Source organism: Nerophis lumbriciformis, linkage group LG33, assembly GCF_033978685.3.
Source record: "Nerophis lumbriciformis linkage group LG33, RoL_Nlum_v2.1, whole genome shotgun sequence".
NCBI lineage: Eukaryota > Metazoa > Chordata > Actinopteri > Syngnathiformes > Syngnathidae > Nerophis > Nerophis lumbriciformis.
The window spans coordinates 23,726,173-23,743,601 of NC_084580.2; the positions used below are offsets into that span (position 1 = coordinate 23,726,173).

At 39.4% G+C, this 17,429-nt stretch overlaps 2 protein-coding genes across 5 annotated transcripts in view; one reads left to right on the top strand and one right to left on the bottom strand.

Moving 5' to 3' along the window:
• The window catches only part of LOC133575699 (uncharacterized), a 37,005-nt gene extending 27,283 nt beyond the window's left edge, over window positions 1–9,722 (bottom strand). The window contains exons 1-3 of one of the 2 annotated variants that reach the window (XM_061928471.2): window positions 9,350–9,722; window positions 6,783–6,965; window positions 754–3,096 (exon numbers count right to left, since the gene is read on the bottom strand). In XM_061928471.2, the coding sequence (XP_061784455.1) occupies window positions 1,538–3,096; window positions 6,783–6,965; window positions 9,350–9,473 (1,866 nt within the window). In that variant the 5' untranslated portion in view covers window positions 9,474–9,722 and the 3' untranslated portion in view covers window positions 754–1,537. Of the gene's footprint in view, window positions 1–753; window positions 3,097–6,782; window positions 6,966–9,349 lie in introns of those variants that run through there. The other variant, XM_072912160.1, reaches the window with a different exon arrangement.
• LOC133575696 (uncharacterized) overlaps window positions 1–17,429 on the top strand; it is a 459,465-nt gene that overhangs the window by 187,346 nt on the left and 254,690 nt on the right. The window lies entirely within an intron of this gene.

The window sequence follows — 17,429 nt, forward strand, 5'->3', positions numbered from 1 at the left end:
ATAATTAATTTTGATGTTTTTAGCAAAATATAGTAAAAATGTATTTATTTATTTATTTTTTAATTAATTAATAAATATATTTATTTTTAGGTAAGATAAACATAATAATACAATGTATCTCTTGTTTGGATGATTTAGTTCTTGTCACCCTGTTGTCCTCTCGTCGTGAAAAAAGGCTGTCCTCACTCAGGTCCGCATGGAGCTGGGGGGGGGGGGGGGGGGGCGTGGCCTCCAGCTCCGGCTGAAAATCGGGAGATTTTCGGGAGAATATTTGTCCCGGGAGGTTTTCGGGAGAGGTGCTGAATTTCGGGAGTCTCCTGGAAAATTCGGGAGGGTTGGCAAGTATGCAGTAAATATTTTCTTAATTTACTAATTAATTAACTATAAAGAGTAACATGACAGTGGAAATTTCACAAGAATTCACCAAAAACTGGAAATTGGGAATGCTACATAAAATCCTTTAGTGATTTTTAAGATGCACACGAACGAGGTGGCACTGTGCAGTTAAAAAAAGGGATATTTATTGATAAAAGAACAAAAACCGAGAGCAACAGGGAACTATGAAGAAAACAAAACAAACTGCTGAAACCCAGCAAAACACTCACAGGAAATGTGGAGCAGACGGCGTCCACAAAGTACGTGCGTACTAGAGATTGGCATCAAAAAGTATAGTCGATCGTCACCCGTGAACAAAGAATAATATCCGGACAACGAAGGTAGCAAAAGGATCGATTTAATTAGTCTTGATTGCAAACAGAAAACAGGTGAGGGGAAATGCTCGGGGACAGAAGTGAAGCAGCCATGGGAAAACACCAACAAAACCGGAAGAGCCGCCAAAATAAAAGCACAGGACAGGAACTAAAACACTAAACACTAACAAAAGGCAAACATAAGGCATAAGGTGTAACCAGATGTGACAAATGGACTCTCAGAAATGAGCTGGGCCAAGATTGACACCCTGGATAATGAGGGATAAGAAATCTAGTGTCATGTCAGCACACTGTGACTGGAAGGCAGGATTGTTGTCTTTTAGGTGGAGGCTACAGTCCGCAAGAGAGAAGTGAGTACTACTTCTATCAATACAACTACTGTTACTTCATTTAGATACATTTTTTACTTGCAAATTATTATTTTTATTGACATCCAGCATCAGACATTCTTATCCATTACATCATATTTGCATACATCAATACATACATCATACAACAATGTCACACATGTTATATGTGCTGATGTTGTTAGAAAGTCCAAATTAAAGACTTGACAGTTTATTTCAAATCCTGCAGTTTCATTTGCTGCTGCTGTTCTCACCAGCACACTTGTGTTTCTTACACTGGTACTTAGAAGACAATCTTTCACCACACACACTGCAACTCAACACTTTCTCTCCTGGGTGTGTTCTCATGTGTGCTACAAGGTTTGATCGCTCACAAAAGCTTTTGTTGCAGATTGAACAGGAATGTGATTTTTCACCAGTGTGTGTTCTCTTGTGTGTTTTTTCAAACACTGATTTTCTGTAAAAACCTTTGCCACAGATTCAACAGGAAAAAGGTTTTCCACCAGTGTGTGTTCTCATGTGCACTTTCAAATATTCCTTCCTTGTAAAAGATAAGCCACAGATTGAACAAGAAAAAGGTTTTTCACCAGTGTGTGTTCTCATGTGTCTTGTCAAATGGTTAGATTGTGCAAAACCTTTACCACAGATTGAACAGATAAAAGGTTTTTCACCAGTGTGTGTTCTCATGTGTACTTTCAAATTGCGACTTTCTAAAAAACCTTTACCACAGATTGAACAGGAAACAGTTTTTTCACCAGTGTGTGTTCTAATGTGCACTTTCAAATATTCCTTCCTTGTAAAAGATGAGCCACAGAGTGAACAAGAAAAAGGTTTTTCACCAGTGTGTGTTCTCATGTGTTCTGTCAATTTGCGAATTTCTACAAAACCTTTACTACACATTGAACAGATATAAGGTTTTTCACCAGTGTGTCTTCTCATGTGTAATTTCAAATAGCTACTTAGAACAAAACCTTTACCACAGATTGAACAGGAAAAAGGTTTTTCACCAATGTGTGTTCTCATGTGCACTTGCAAATAGTTACTTAAAACAAAACCTTTACTACAGATTGAACAGATAAAAGATTTTTCTCCAGCGTGTCTTGTTCTGTGTTTTTTCAAACAAGAACTGTGTGCAAAACCTTTACCACAGATTGAACAAGAAAAAGGTTTTTCACCAGTGTGTATTCTCATGTGTACTTTCAAATGGTTACCTCGTACAAAACCTTTACCACAGATTGAACAAATAAAAGGTTTTTCACCGGTGTGTGTTGTCATGTGTACTTTCAAATTGGGACTTTGTACAAAACCTTCACCACAGATTGAACAGATAAAAGGTTTTTCACCAGTGTGTGTTCTCATGTGTACTTTCAAGTTGCGACTTTCTACAAAACCTTTACCACAGATTGAACAGGGAAAAGGTTTTTCACCAGTGTGTATTCTCATGTGTACTTTGAAACTCTTACTGCTAGTAAAACTTTTACCACATTCTGAGCAGGAAAACGGTTTTTCTCCAGTGTGTGTTCTCATGTGTACTTTTAGATAAGAACGGGAATGAAAGGATTTGTCACAGTGAGAACATTTGAAGTGAGTGTTGTCAGTGTGACATGTCTTATCATCTTTAGAGTCTTCATCATCAGTGTCAGGAGAGTGTGACGTTGTGTCCTCACTATCTGATAGTGGAGCTAAGAGCTTGTCTGCTTGTGATCCTCCACAGTGGTCTCCATCAGCTTCTGTTGTCATGTGTTGTGTTGAGCTGCTGCTCTTCTCCTCACTTTCACCTTTGACCTCATCATCTTCACTCTTCACAGGGACACCAGTCACTGGGAACTCCACCAACCATTTAGGCTGACTGATGCCGTGTTCCTCTTCTTCCGTCAGTGAGTCTTCCTCTTCCTTTTTACAGGGCAGGGTCTGTGTCAAAGAGGAAAAGGAGACACCAGAGGGTCTGTGGCGCCTGGTCTTCCTCTTTGATGGATCCTCCTTCACCATCCTGAAGCTACACTCCTGTTTTTCAGGCAGAAGTTGTTCTTCACAGACGTCTGCAGGACACAAAATGACAAACATGCTTGAGAAATGTCCAGATTTGCTCAGTCACATGAGACATTCAGTACGTTTACATGTACTTAAAATAACAAGTTATTATATGAATTGTCCTGAAAACAAACACACTGCTCTTTACAACATTATTCACAGGAAAAGAAGACCACTTTTTACGAGGGATGGGCGATATGGCCTAAAATCTATTTTGCCATAAATTCCATTCTACCTGAGTGCAGCTGGAATAGACTCCAGCGCCCCCTGTGATTTTAATGTCAGTTACTGATGTATAAACTTGGAGAAAAGATGATGTTGTCTACATTGTAAATCTGTATTCTGTATTGTTGTCTCTGCTATGACGCCATCTTGTGGTCGAGTTCGCTCACTGCGAGTGCTGTGGGTTGAAAGTGTATTTCCTTTTGCTTCGTGCCTTGAACCCGAATTATGTTTTCTTCATTGATCTCGCCAAGCAACGTTTGTAAGTGTAACCGGGGATTTCCACTAGATGTGGAACGGCGGCGCCACGGCGACAGACTCGTTCCGTTTTTTGTTTTCAAGTCAATGTGTCAGTTTCCACCGCCTGGCTTCTATATTTAGTGGTCGACACAACAAGGCGGTTCAATTGAGCTAAAATATGCTCGTGTGGGACAGGAAGTCATGCATAAACACAAAATAAATGATCCAGTTTACTTTCAAAGTAGAACATTCTGTTTAAGGCGGATGGTATTCTACATTTTGAAAAGTCCTAATGGACAAAAAGTCAACTTGTCAAAAGGTTTTCAGACCTAATTTCACCTCCTTGACACAAATGGACGAAAACATGCTGATTCTAAAAGGCCCAAAATTAAAGAATCATATAACAGGCATATCCCGGGCAGCTATATGGGGGCCTGTACTTCAGCGTTGTATTAAAATGACTAGTTCCATCTCCAACATGAAAGCGAGTGTCGCCAACACTACTGCACACAGGAAAACAAGTGGAGGAGAATTGCAAGTAGCCGAAACAAAGATTGTGAATGAATGACAAGAGGCTCACTTTGTTCATGTAAGTGTACCGTGGAATAAACATGCTCAGGTGCTGAGAGCGATGCACAGAGTGAGACATCTTAGTCCAGTTTAAAATCCACAGACCAAGAAGGAAACACACGGACATAGCAATGTATTGATGACGGCAATAATTAAGTTATTAGGTTTTTATTTATTTATATCAGTCCCGGTCTACGATTGCATGAATAGTTTAATTCCTCTGGACATCGTATTTAATGCTTTTTTAACTCCATTTTAAGGCCTTGATTCCCGGACACGGCCACCACTGCTGCTCACTGTTCCCCTCACCTCACCTCCCAGGGGGTAAACAAGGAGATGGGTCAAATGCTGAGGTAAATTTCCCCACACCTAGTGTGTGTGTGACAATCATTGGTACTTCAACTTTTATTTTTTGGGAAAGTCCATGACTTTTAATGCTTTTTAATGACCCACAGAAACCCTGCTAAAGCTCTTGAATTTAAACAAATGTGGACCAATCGATACAAAAATCAACAGTAACAACACCAAATATAATATCAGTATAAGGTCGATACAGTGGTTTGATCAACATTTTGTATTATATATATTTTGTTGATTTTGTTATTGTTTACAAACTCAGTAAAAAAGGAAGACTTTAAGGGCATAAACCAAATAATTAAATTCAGAGCCATATTTAAATATTCAATTGATATTCTAACACCACCATCCTGTGTTTTTGTCTGATTATGATTGCCAACAAAAATGTAATTATTCAATTATCTTGAAAAATTTTAACATCAGTATCCGCATTGGTATGACCGATACTGCCCCTGTAATTACTTGGTACTGGATCGATACCTACATTTGTAGTATCAGCCAAAACTAAAGTATCAAACAACAAAACAAGTGATTATTACATTTTAACAAAAGAGAAGAACAAGGGATTATTACATTTTAACAGAAGTGTAGATAGAAACACGTTACATTAGAAAGTTCCTAAATAAAAATATAGTCCATGGAATTATTGAGACATTTCTAGGATGTATTTACAATTTTTACGAGATTTTGATAGATTTTATTACATTCTAAGCCGGCGTGGCTCGGTTGGTATGCGCCCGTGCCAGCAACTCGACGGTTCCAGGTTTGATCCTAGTCACTGCCGTTGTGTCCTTGGGCAAAGTACTTTACTCACCTGCTCCCAGTGCCACCCACACTGGTTTAAATGTAACTTAGATAATGGCTTTCACTATGTAAAGCGCTCTGAGTCACTAGAGAAAAGCGCTAAATGAAAATACTTCACTTAAAAGGGAACCACACTTTTATTTATTTTGCCTATCAAGAACACACATTTTTATTTTTTATGCATTCTAAATAGTAAATAAATGCGATCAAAAGTCTGCTTACAATAGAGGCTATTAGAGTCGCACTATTCTGTTCTAACTAGAACTTAAAAAGCACCCAAACACTTCCGTTAAGGTTTTATGTACATCCATCCATCCATTTTCTACCGCTTGTCACTTTTGGGGTCGCGGGGGGTGCTGGAGCCTATCTCAGCTGCATTCGGGCGGAAGGCGGCGTACACCCTGGACAAGTTGCTACCTCATCGCAGGGCCAACACTGATAGACAGACAACATTCACATTCACATTCACACACTAGGGCCAATTTAGTGTCGCCAATCAACCTATCCCCAGGTGCATGTCTTTGGAGGTGGGAGGAGCCTATCCCCAGGTGCTTGTTTTTGTACATGCAGTAGGTATATATGTCATTTAGTAACTAACAGGCATATTTTTTAAAAGATGTAATATTTACGTATTTTTGCTCATAAGCGCATTCATTTCAAAAATGAATTTTTTTTAACATCACTGAATATTACACACTGCAGACTTCTTGAGAGCCAACAAACATAATAAAACATTACTTACTGTACAAGGTCTGCTGTCACTATGATGGAGACTGATAGAATGTTGTTATATTCCTGTTTAGATGAAGAATGTTTCATAATCGTCGCACGGAATAGGGGAGTGAAGCCAAGTGTCTTTTCGGGTCTAAATTGGCTGTCAAAGGGTACCAACTTGTCAGAGTACGTCCTCATCCTTCTGCTATCCAGGTGAGAGGTACGATTCTGGAATAATCTTTCACCAGCACCGAGGCGAGGAAGAAGCTCACCAGCCGGTGATGTCAACATAGACACACAAGCTATACATAGTTTGTCTGCGTTAGCACTAATAATAACAATATCACTAATACTTGCTTGCTATTCAAGCCACAAAATGCAAATGGAGTATTGTTGGTGCTTTTTGGATGGTTATAGAGGACCTCCTATTGGCTCCATTACAAGTGGACTTTTATTTACATTTATGAGTTAGAATGTGATTTTAAATATATATATATATATATATATATATATATATATATATATATATATATATATATATATATATATATATATATATATATATATCCATCGTCATGTCTTTTATAATGATTGTGAACGATAGAAAAAATTCCCCCAAAAAGTGCAGTTCCCCTCTAAATTCCAGTGATTAGATTTAAGACTTTAAGTCTATGAGCATGAAGTGATGAAGCCTACTTGGATGAGAGGACAAACGTCTTCTAAGACAAAGTGAACAGTCCAGTTGTGATGGATTGAATGCCCTGAGAATAAAATGATATGTGCTTACTTGGACTGTGATGAAGCTGTGAGGACTCAGGTGGTTTGTCTTCATGCTCTTCAGTCTTCACAGAGACAACAGTCAGTGGAAACTTGCTGACATCATCCTCCTCCTGCCCTAGAAGACACTCTCCCTCCTGAGTGATCCACACTTCCTCCTCTTCCTCTTTCATGTGAGGGGGCTGCTGGATGTCTGTTGGGTAAATAAGTAAATAAGATTAAGAGAGAATATAAATAGTTTTGGACTGACACTCTTAACACAGTGAGAATATTTGTGTTCTTTTGTGTGTTGTGTTTAAAATGTGTAGCAAAACAACCAATAAAAATACGAGAAATACTTCCTTTTGTCCCAGCCAATAAAATGTATTAAAAAGTGAGTACGAAAACGGACTTGGAAATTTGATGGGGGGCAATTTGAAAAGTGTTTCACAAATATGAGGCAGCATTGATTGAGGCATTCTTAACTTTACACTCACTGATGTAAAGTGTGTAAATATTTTATTGTGTATACGGCCTATGACACCTAAACGTTATCTCTAAACTTAACCACAATCTTGTAATGACATAGTCATTACCATAACTTCAATATCATGGAAATAAAAAATCTAATTCCAAAATCACTTAAATAGTATGTTTTTGTCATCATGCAAAATACTTTTTTGTGGTCATTTTGTTGGCTGGGCCAAAAGGAACTTTTACCAAAACATGTTTTACTAAGTGGTGTTTTATGGAGTATCTCCATCAACAATTCCTCTTTAGGAATTGGAGACCAACTACGACACGCTGAAGGAAAGTCAGTCACCTTTATGTTCTTTTAATAAATCAAGTGTTGACTACGTTAATTATTGAAAATAAATGTTTACTTTAATTAGATTTGATTACAGTATAAAATGTATTTGGTGAGTGTGTGAGTTTTGTGTAAACATGTTGATACAGGTTTACATCTTCTTGGGGACTGGAACACAGATATGTCCTGAAAGGATGCACCCATTTTTAAAACCTTCACGAAGCTGTGCCACCAACATTGCCTCACTTAGCTCATTAAGCAAACTACCAGGGTGAGTGAGTCTTTTTAAACCTTCATAGACCTCGTTGTTACTTCTGACCAGTCTAAGATCACCACAAGTTGAACTACTGTATGTGGCTTAAGTGATCATTCCATCATTTTCTATACCCGTAAAGAACATAGAACCGAGGCTGACGGCCAGAAAACAAGCAAAGCTACAATCCTCAAGACCTAAACTAGCAAGGCTTTCAATGACAAACTGGCAAATTAAGACTCACGCAGGTACTTGCAAGTACACAGGTCTTTGGGTCAATTCCTGACCTCAGAAAAGTAGATAACTTCACAGTAAAAGTGGATGACAATATTATAACAAACAAAAATGAGATTACCTATCTTGGCTGCATCGTAGAGACTAATCTCTCCGGGAAAGAAATGACTACTAAGGTAGTCAAAGAATCAACCGACAAATTATGTTCTTACTAGTGTTGTCCTGATACCAACTTTTGGTACCAAAATGTATTTCGATACCACAAAAAAGTGCATTATTGGCTTTATTTTAACAAAAAATCTTAGGGTACATTAAACATATGTTTATTATTGCAAGTTTTTCCTTAAATAAAATAATGAACATACTAGACAACTTGTCTTTTAGTAGTAAGTCAACAAACAAAAGCTCCTAATTTAGTCTGTTGACATCTGCAGTAAAATATTGTGTCATTTATATTCTATTATTTTGTCAAAATTATTAAATGACAAGTGGTAGACAATGGATTATTAATCTACTTGTTCATTTACTGTTAACATCTGCTTATTTTCTGTTTTAACATGTTCTATCTACACTTCTGTTAAAATGTAATAATCACTAATTCTTCTGTTGTTTGATACTTTACATTAGTTTTGGATTAAACCAGAAATTTGGGTATCAATCTGATATCATACACCATTCCATTAAAATACCCATGCAGCTGACTAGATACTTCCAAAATGTTAAATATATTGACCATTATAACACCAGAGGTAGTTGTACAAATCACATTCAACCCAGATTTCACTCCAAAAAAGGTTCTAATTTGTTTGCCTGCTATACCACCAACATGTGGAACTCTGTATCAATAGCCATAAAGGAGTGTAAATCCCTTATTTCCTTCAAAGTTGCTTTGAAAAGACATTACAGGTTGTGGCTACTCGTAACTGGGAATATAATTATATTTTTATTTATTTTCTTGCCGTATGTTTGTATTTTAAATGCTACGTTCTACATAGTACTGTGTTCTGTGTGAGTGAACAAATATTTCAAGTGAAACCATGTCAGGCTTTCTTGTAGCAGTGAATGTGTACCGTGATGAAAGTGTACCCTTTCCTATGCAAACTTCTCATAAGTCCTTCAATCAATCAATCACACATTGTTACAAACTGAGAGGAACATCAACCTCAAACTGTCTCGTTTTCATGAAGAATCTAAATGAAAGCATTGCATCATCCCCACAAGACAAAGCATCTTCCTATTGAAGAAAAGTGTTACTAATGAAATGTAAAGTTAGTAAAGATGTGAGAGTAAGAAGTCAACAAACCTGTTCTGTGTAACACAACTTGATGTTTCTTGAAAACAGCGTCCAGTAGTTGATGTTGTCGCTCCTTCTCCTCTTTTGTTGGACAAAGTTCCTCCTCGTACTTTGCTATCGTTCTTTCGCACATTTTCCCACAATCACAACACTTTACACTCACATTTGATCTCTACTTAGCGATGTGTTGATAACGTCCGCGTCTCTTTGTTAGCAGCTAACAAGCTAAGCTAACTAGCAAGCTAAGCTAACTAGCACAAGACTTGATAAAGTGCGCTCAGACTAATGTATCCGGATACAAACAATGACTAACAATGTTTCATCTACTACACGACATATATGCGTACATGTATGCACTAAATACAAATAGAGAAACAATAATGGCCACGTTTTGTAATGATAGTGTTTGACCACATGGTGGTAGTAAGAGTCTACAAATGACTAGGAACCAATATATAGTATGTGTCAGGTAGGACTCTAGAGGGAGGTACACACCTTGTACGCACGAGTGTTGAAGTAGCGTTGGTAATATGTGATCGTGATTAAAAGACAGTTCTGCAAGTCATCCAACGATGTGTTATTTAAAACAATAACATAACATGGTACCAGGAGTGAACGAAAATTGAAGTGGTGTATTGTGAAAAGCGACATGGATTTGAAGCCACCTGAAAAGCTGAAGCTAAGTGGAAATGTCGACAGCAATTGGCGCACCTTCAAGCAGCAGTTCCAGCTGTACATGGCGGCCATGGCACTGCAGGATAAGCCGGATGCAAGGAAGGTAGCGTTACTGCTTACAATAGCAGGCCCACATGCCATTGAAGTTTACAACACTTTTGTGTTTGATAATTCAGATGAAAAAAACAAATTGGATGTTGTCATTGAAAAGTTTGATGCTCATTGCTCTCCCAAGAAGAATGAGACATATGAGAGATATGTGTTCCGTTCAAGAGTGCAAGCTCATGGAGAAAGTTTTGACAGTTTTGTGACTGATTTGAGGCTGAAAGCACAAACTTGCAACTTTGCTACACTGAAGGACTCTATGATAAGGGACCAGATTGTATGTGGCATAGAAGACAAAAAAAGTCAGAGAAAGACTGTTGAGAGAGACAGAATTGTCGTTGGAGAATGCCATTAAAATTTGTCATGCAGCAGAATTGTCACAGATGCACGTCAAGACGTTTGGTGAAATGGCGTCCACCGCAGCCATCAGCGTGGGAGGCGACAACGTGCATGTCGTGTCAAGGGGATGGAAGTCGCAGCCTGCACAGCAGAAGAGTGACGTCATGTTCCAATGCAAGCGCTGTGGATCGCAGCACAAGCCAAAGCAGTGTCCAGCATTTGGTAAGCAGTGTTCCAAATGCTATGGAAAAAATCACTTTGCCAAACAATGTTTTGCTAAAGGAAAACCATGCGCTAAAAAGGAAAAATCTGTCAATGTAGTGGAGGACACTGATCTGGGTGAAACATTCTTTGTTGGCCTAGTGAACAGTGAAAATAAAACTGAAGAAGTAGTCAATGCTGTTGAAAAAGACAAGTGGATTGCACCGCTACAAATAAATGGAACTCGAGTTAACATGAAACTAGATACTGGTGCAAAGGCAAACTTGATCAACATGTCAGACATCAAGGAATTGAGAGAAAAACCGAAAATCCACAAAACAACAGTTGTACTGAAAGACTACAATGGTCGTAGCATTGACAGTCTGGGCACATGCAAATTGAGAGTCACTGTAAAAGGAAAAGTGCACTACCTGCTATTTTCAGTTGTCACTGAGGAACGAGAGTCAATATTGGGTGACAAAGCATGTGAAGTTTTAGGACTGGTGAAAAGAGTGTATCTTGTGAACACAGATGTGAGCGCTCAAAAAATTGAAACTGATTCAATAGTGCAGAACTACGCTGGTGTGTTCACTGGTTTTGGTGCTTTACCTTTTACATACAAAATACAGCTTAAAGAGCAGGCACGTCCAGTTGTCCATGCAGCGCGAAGAGTTCCAGCAGCACTTAAAGAGCGTCTCAAAAAGGAACTGGACCGGATGACAACACTGGGTGTAAATAAAGAAAATTGAGGAACCAACAGATTGGGTAAACTCCATGGTCTGTGTGAAAAAGAAAAATGGCGATCTAAGAATATGCATGGATCCAAAAGACTTGAATGAAAACATAAAACGTGAGCACTACCAAATACCAAAACGTGAAGAAATAGCCAGTGAGATGGCTGGGGCAAAATATTTCTCAAAATTGGATGCGTCAAATGGCTTTTGGCAAATCAAACTAGACGAAAACAGTAGCAAATACTGCACTTTCAACACGCCTTTTGGTCGCTACTGCTTCCAACGCCTACCATTTGGGATCAAATCTGCATCAGAAATATTCCATAGAGCAATGGAACATATCATTGAAGGCTTGGAAGGCGTGCGAGCGTACATCGACGACATTGCTGTGTGGGGAAGAACAGCAAAAGAACACAACGAAAGGCTGACCAAAGTGTTGGAAAGAGTACAACAATATGGACTCAAATTAAACAAAAAGAAGTGTCAGTTTGGAGTGTCAGAGATAATTTTTCTGGGAGACAAGCTCAGTGCACATGGCGTTCAACCTGATGATGAAAAAATACACGCCATACAAAGAATGCCGAGTCCCACAGACAAGACAGGTGTACAGCGTATATTGGGCGTGGTCAACTATATTGGCAAGTTCATCCCAAACCTTGCTGTGAAAACATCCTGCATTCGTGAACTCCTTCACAATGACACAGAGTTCAAGTGGATGTCCAGGCACGAGAATGAGTGGCAGAGACTGAAGGAAACACTCACTACTGCACCTGTGCTGACGTTCTTCGACCCTACAAAGAAAACAAAGGTGTCAACAGATGCTTCAAAAGATGGACTGGGTGGAGTTTTACTACAGGCTGATGATGAACACTGGAAACCAGTAGCCTATGCATCACGATCCATGACACAGGCTGAATGTAGGTATGCTCAAATAGAAAAGGAATGTCTAGGGTTAGCATATGGCCTGCAGAGCTTCCACAACTATGTATATGGTCTCCCTACCTTCACTGTAGAAACAGACCATCGCCCACTAGTTTCCATCATCAAGAAAAACTTGAATGACATGACACCACGAATACAACGTTTCATGATGAAGATGCAGCCATATGATTTTCAGCTCATCTACACACCTGGAAAGCACTTGATACTGGCTGATGCACTCTCAAGAGCACCCATGAAAAACAGCGTCAGTGCTACTGAAGAGGATGTACAAAACCATGTGAATATGGTGTCAGCTACACTTCCAGTGTCAGACATAAAATCACAACAAATCGCTGAGGAAACGGCAAAAGATGAAGAGTTGCAGCGTGTTATTACCAACATGCAGAATGGATGGCCTCCACGTTCCAGCCCACGGTTCTTCCATGTTAGAGGTGAACTAAGTGTTGTGGATGGACTTTTACTGAAGCGAAACCGAATAGTCATTCCACAAACATTGAGGCAGGATATACTACAAAGAATCCATGAAGGTCATCTAGGGATTGAAAAGTGCAAGAGACGAGCACGCGACACTGTATACTGGCCTGGAATCAACAAAGACATTGACAACATGATTGGCAGATGTGCAACATGTCAAAAATACAGAAACAAACAAACCAAAGAACCCATGATATTGCCTGAAGTTCTTACTGCACCATGGCAGAAAGTGGGAATGGACTTGTTTTATTTGAAGGGCAAAGAGTATGTTGTTGTAATTGACTACTATTCTAATTTTCCTGAAATGGCTTTGCTATCAAGCACATCATCAAACTGTGTGATCACGCATGTCAAATCTATATTTGCTAGACATGGTATACCGCATACTGTGGTGAGTGACAATGGACCATGTTTCAACAGTAAAGAGTGGCAGCAATTTGCAAAACACTATGATTTCAGACACGTGACGTCAAGCCCTCTGTACGCACAGTCAAATGGAAAGGCTGAGAAAGGAGTACATATTCTCAAACAACTTTTGAAGAAAGCAGTGGATAGTAACTCTGATCCATACCTAGCACTACTTAGCTACAGAGCGACACCTCTTGAGTGTGGCTTGTCACCCTCTGAACTACTGATGAACAGAAAGCTTCGTACTACACTACCAAGTATGTCTACACCAACGCAGAGTCAAAAAGTACAACGGAAGCTAAAGCAACAAAAGCTAAAGCAGAAGTCGTTTTATGACAAAGCAGCCAAATCGCTCCCATCACTATCACCAAGTGACACAGTGAGAATTGAAAGTCCTGATGGTTGGAAAACCAAAGCTACTGTTCTTCAAGAAACATCACCACGATCATATACTGTGAGGAGTGAAGAAGGACAGATACTACGTCGCAATCGTCGCAGTTTGCTGAGGGTTCCAGAGACTGTTCCAAACCAAGAAACAGCCGAGTCCGAGGTTTCATCTACACCGACTGTTTCAAACCAAGCAACAGCTGAGTCCGAGGTTTCATCTACACTTACTGACTGTGAAACAATGCCAATGCAGCACATGATTGAAGATGTGACTGACGATCCTGAACCTGTGTTGAGAAGATCTACAAGGCAGATCAAGAAACCTGTGAATGATGACTACGTGTATTATTGAACTCGTATAATATCAAACTGATTGACAAGCTAAAGAGTTCATGTTTTTAAAAAATATTTTAAATGTTTTCTAATACTGTGGTGCATGGATAGTTTTTGAAAATATTGCATATTCATGTGGTCAAGATAGAAAAACAAGTTATTTGTTTAATACATGACATGGTATTAGCAATGGGTGCTTAGTTTAGAAAGAGGGATGTAATGATAGTGTTTGACCACATGGTGGTAGTAAGAGTCTACAAATGACTAGGAACCAATATATAGTATGTGTCAGGTAGGACTCTAGAGGGAGGTACACACCTTGTACGCACGAGTGTTGAAGTAGCGTTGGTAATATGTGATCGTGATTAAAAGACAGTTCTGCAAGTCATCCAACGATGTGTTATTTAAAACAATAACATAACACGTTTAGGCCTTCTCTGTCAAACGCCATTTTGCTTTTGACTCCTTCGTCTTCTTTGGATGGACCAGTTGAGGATTCAGTGGTCTCGTTCTCGCGAGACTCTCAATTGACGGGTCAAAGGTCGAGAGGGATAAACAAACCAAGAAAATGACTTCTTTATTACCGAGTGGTGTTGATTTGGAAGCAAATGTCGACTTTTAATATTTTATGCGATGGAATGTTGACTCATTGAAAGCCCATTTGTGTCGTTGTGGATTCAAAGCAATTGGAAATAAAAAAAAGATCTTGCTGCCAGGACTCTTGCTGTGTGGGAAATGGGAGTCCAAGCCAAGAAAAGCGAACAAGAGGTGAAGGAGGAAAAGGCTGAGGACTACCAAAACACTTTGTTAGTAAAAGACACTGTTTACTTTTTGCCAGACCCTCTCTTTATTTATGACTGTTGGGTAGGAGAAAAGGATGGCATGTCTTCAGGTTGCGTCACTTTTCAGCTCCGTCCTCTTCCCCTGCTCGCTCTCCGGTCCGCTCCAACTTTTCAGCCGGCCTCGTCGTCGTCGTCGTCTTGCTTTCGTTCGCTCTCGCTCCTCGTGCACTTCTGGCTCTCCACCTCCTTCTGCCCCGTCGTTCTCGGCTGCTGTCTTTTTGAACACCGCGAGGGGATTAGCTGATTGTGACCGGGTGCGCGATCCCCGCACTTGGTCAGGATTACCGCGTCGCTCTCGGGGCGCCCGGTCTCGCCGCTTGCTCGCCGTCCCCGCCTCCTCGCCGCCATCTTGGAGCGGGCTCCGGCGCAACACGCCTCGCCGTCGGTCCTCCGGCCCCGCCTCCTCACACACGTAAACAGAGATTGTGCTAAATGTAGTTTAAAAACCCAGCATGTTTAATATGAATGTATATTTGATGTTGTATGTAGTGCTTCTCACCTTCTAGTCTTATATGTTGTCCTGTAGTTACTTTTTAAGTTGTGTGCATTTATTGAATATTATATACGTAGCTACTATTACTGTTAGACCATTTTCTTTTCTCCTCTGCTCCCCTTTTCCTTGAGGGGGGGGGGGGGGGGGGGCACAGGTCCGGTGGCCATGGATGAAGTGCTGGCTGTCCAGAGTCGGGACCCGGGGTGGACCGCTCGCCTGTGCATCGGCTGGGAACATCTCTGCGCTGCTGACCCGTCTCCGCTCGGGATGGTGTCCTGCTGGCCCCACTATGGACTGGACTCTTACTATTATGTTGGATCCACTATGGACTGGACTCTCACAATATTATGTCAGACCCACTCGACATCCATTGCTTTCGCTCTCCCCTAGAGGGGGGGGGTTACCCACATATGCGGTCCTCTCCAAGGTTTCTCATAGTCATTCACATCGACGTCCCACTGGGGTGAGTTTCTCCTTGCCCGTATGTGGGCTTTGTACCGAGGATGTCGTTGTGGCTTGTGCAGCCCTTTGAGACACTTGTGATTTAGGGCTATATAAATAAAGATTGATTGATTGATTGATTGATACTATTTTATTCTATGTTCTCATTGACAGAGGACATTTTATTATTTTCATTTGTTTTTTTCTCACACATTTTTTTCTATTTTATTTTATTGATGTTATTATCCAATTAAAAGTAAGAATGAATAAAATGGTTAACAAAATGTGGACTCTGGTCGATTAGCAGCATTGTTACATCATGGATGTTAACTACTGCAGAACATCAACAAAGAAGAAAAAGGCTGAAGTTAGCAACACATCACTGAACTTTAGAGCCATCGTGAGTGGAGTTGCTTGTTTTTATTGCTGCATTTGTACTTATTTCACCTCACATCTTCACTTTTAATCCTGAAGTTTTATTCAAATATATTGTTGTTGGCTTCTGAGATTTATGTTTTTGGTGTGTGTGTGTAGTCTGTGGAAAGGGTTGTTGTCCCTTGTGGATGCAATTGTTCACTTGCACAGATACATCTTCATCATCATCATCACCGGCCCAATACTGGACGAAACCTTAGCATTAATGTTTTAATATAAATGTGACCTCATTATTCCTTGATAATAAGACTAAAAATACAGATTAAAGCACTGTATTAGAGTGCCTCTTGTAGTACTCCAACTCACCACACTGAGAAGTGGGGGCGATCATGAGCTAGCAGATGCATGTTGCTATCATGTTTTAGCAGCGAGGAAGACAGCATTTGTCTTTACTTTTTTGTCGGATCCAAGTTTTATTGCTCTGCTGAATAAATTAATCACTATGGCTGCCAATATGGAGGATTGTTTATATATTTAAGATTAAATACTTTCCTTAACAGTTAACAAAATTACACCACAAAATGTGAACTAGCAGCAGGACCCAGTAAATCATACTTGCCAACCTTGAGACCTCCGATTTCGGGAGGTGGGGGGTGAAGGCGTGGTCGGGGCGGGGCGTGGTTGGGGGCGTGGTTAAGAGGGGAGGAGTATATTGAAAGCTAGAATTCACCAAGTCAAGTAATTCATATATATATATATATATATATATATATATATATATATATATATATATATATATATATATATATATATATATATATATATCCTGAAAATATGCAAACAAAACTGTTTAGATAATTGATACTTCAAACTTGCATAAATAAATATTAAGGAATATAACATAACTTGGCTTCTGAGAGCTTCAAAATGTAATGAATAAAATGCTAAAGTTGTGGATAAACAAGCAATTATTTTAATAATTAAATATGGTCATTTTAAATGAATTATTATGATCATTTAAAATTAATTATTTCAAATGTTTATTTTAATGTATAATTCTATGGCTGTATGTAATAAGGAGTCAGAAAAAATACAAATAAAAATATAATTAATTTTGATGTTTTTAGCAAAATATAGTAAAAATGTATTTATTTATTTATTTTTTAATTAATTAATAAATATATTTATTTTTAGGTAAGATAAACATAATAATACAATTTATCTCTTGTTTGGATGATTTAGTTCTTGTCACCCTGTTGTCCTCTCGTCGTGAAAAAAGGCTGTCCTCACTCAGGTCCGCATGGAGCTGGGGGGGGGGCGTGGCCTCCAGCTCCGGCTGA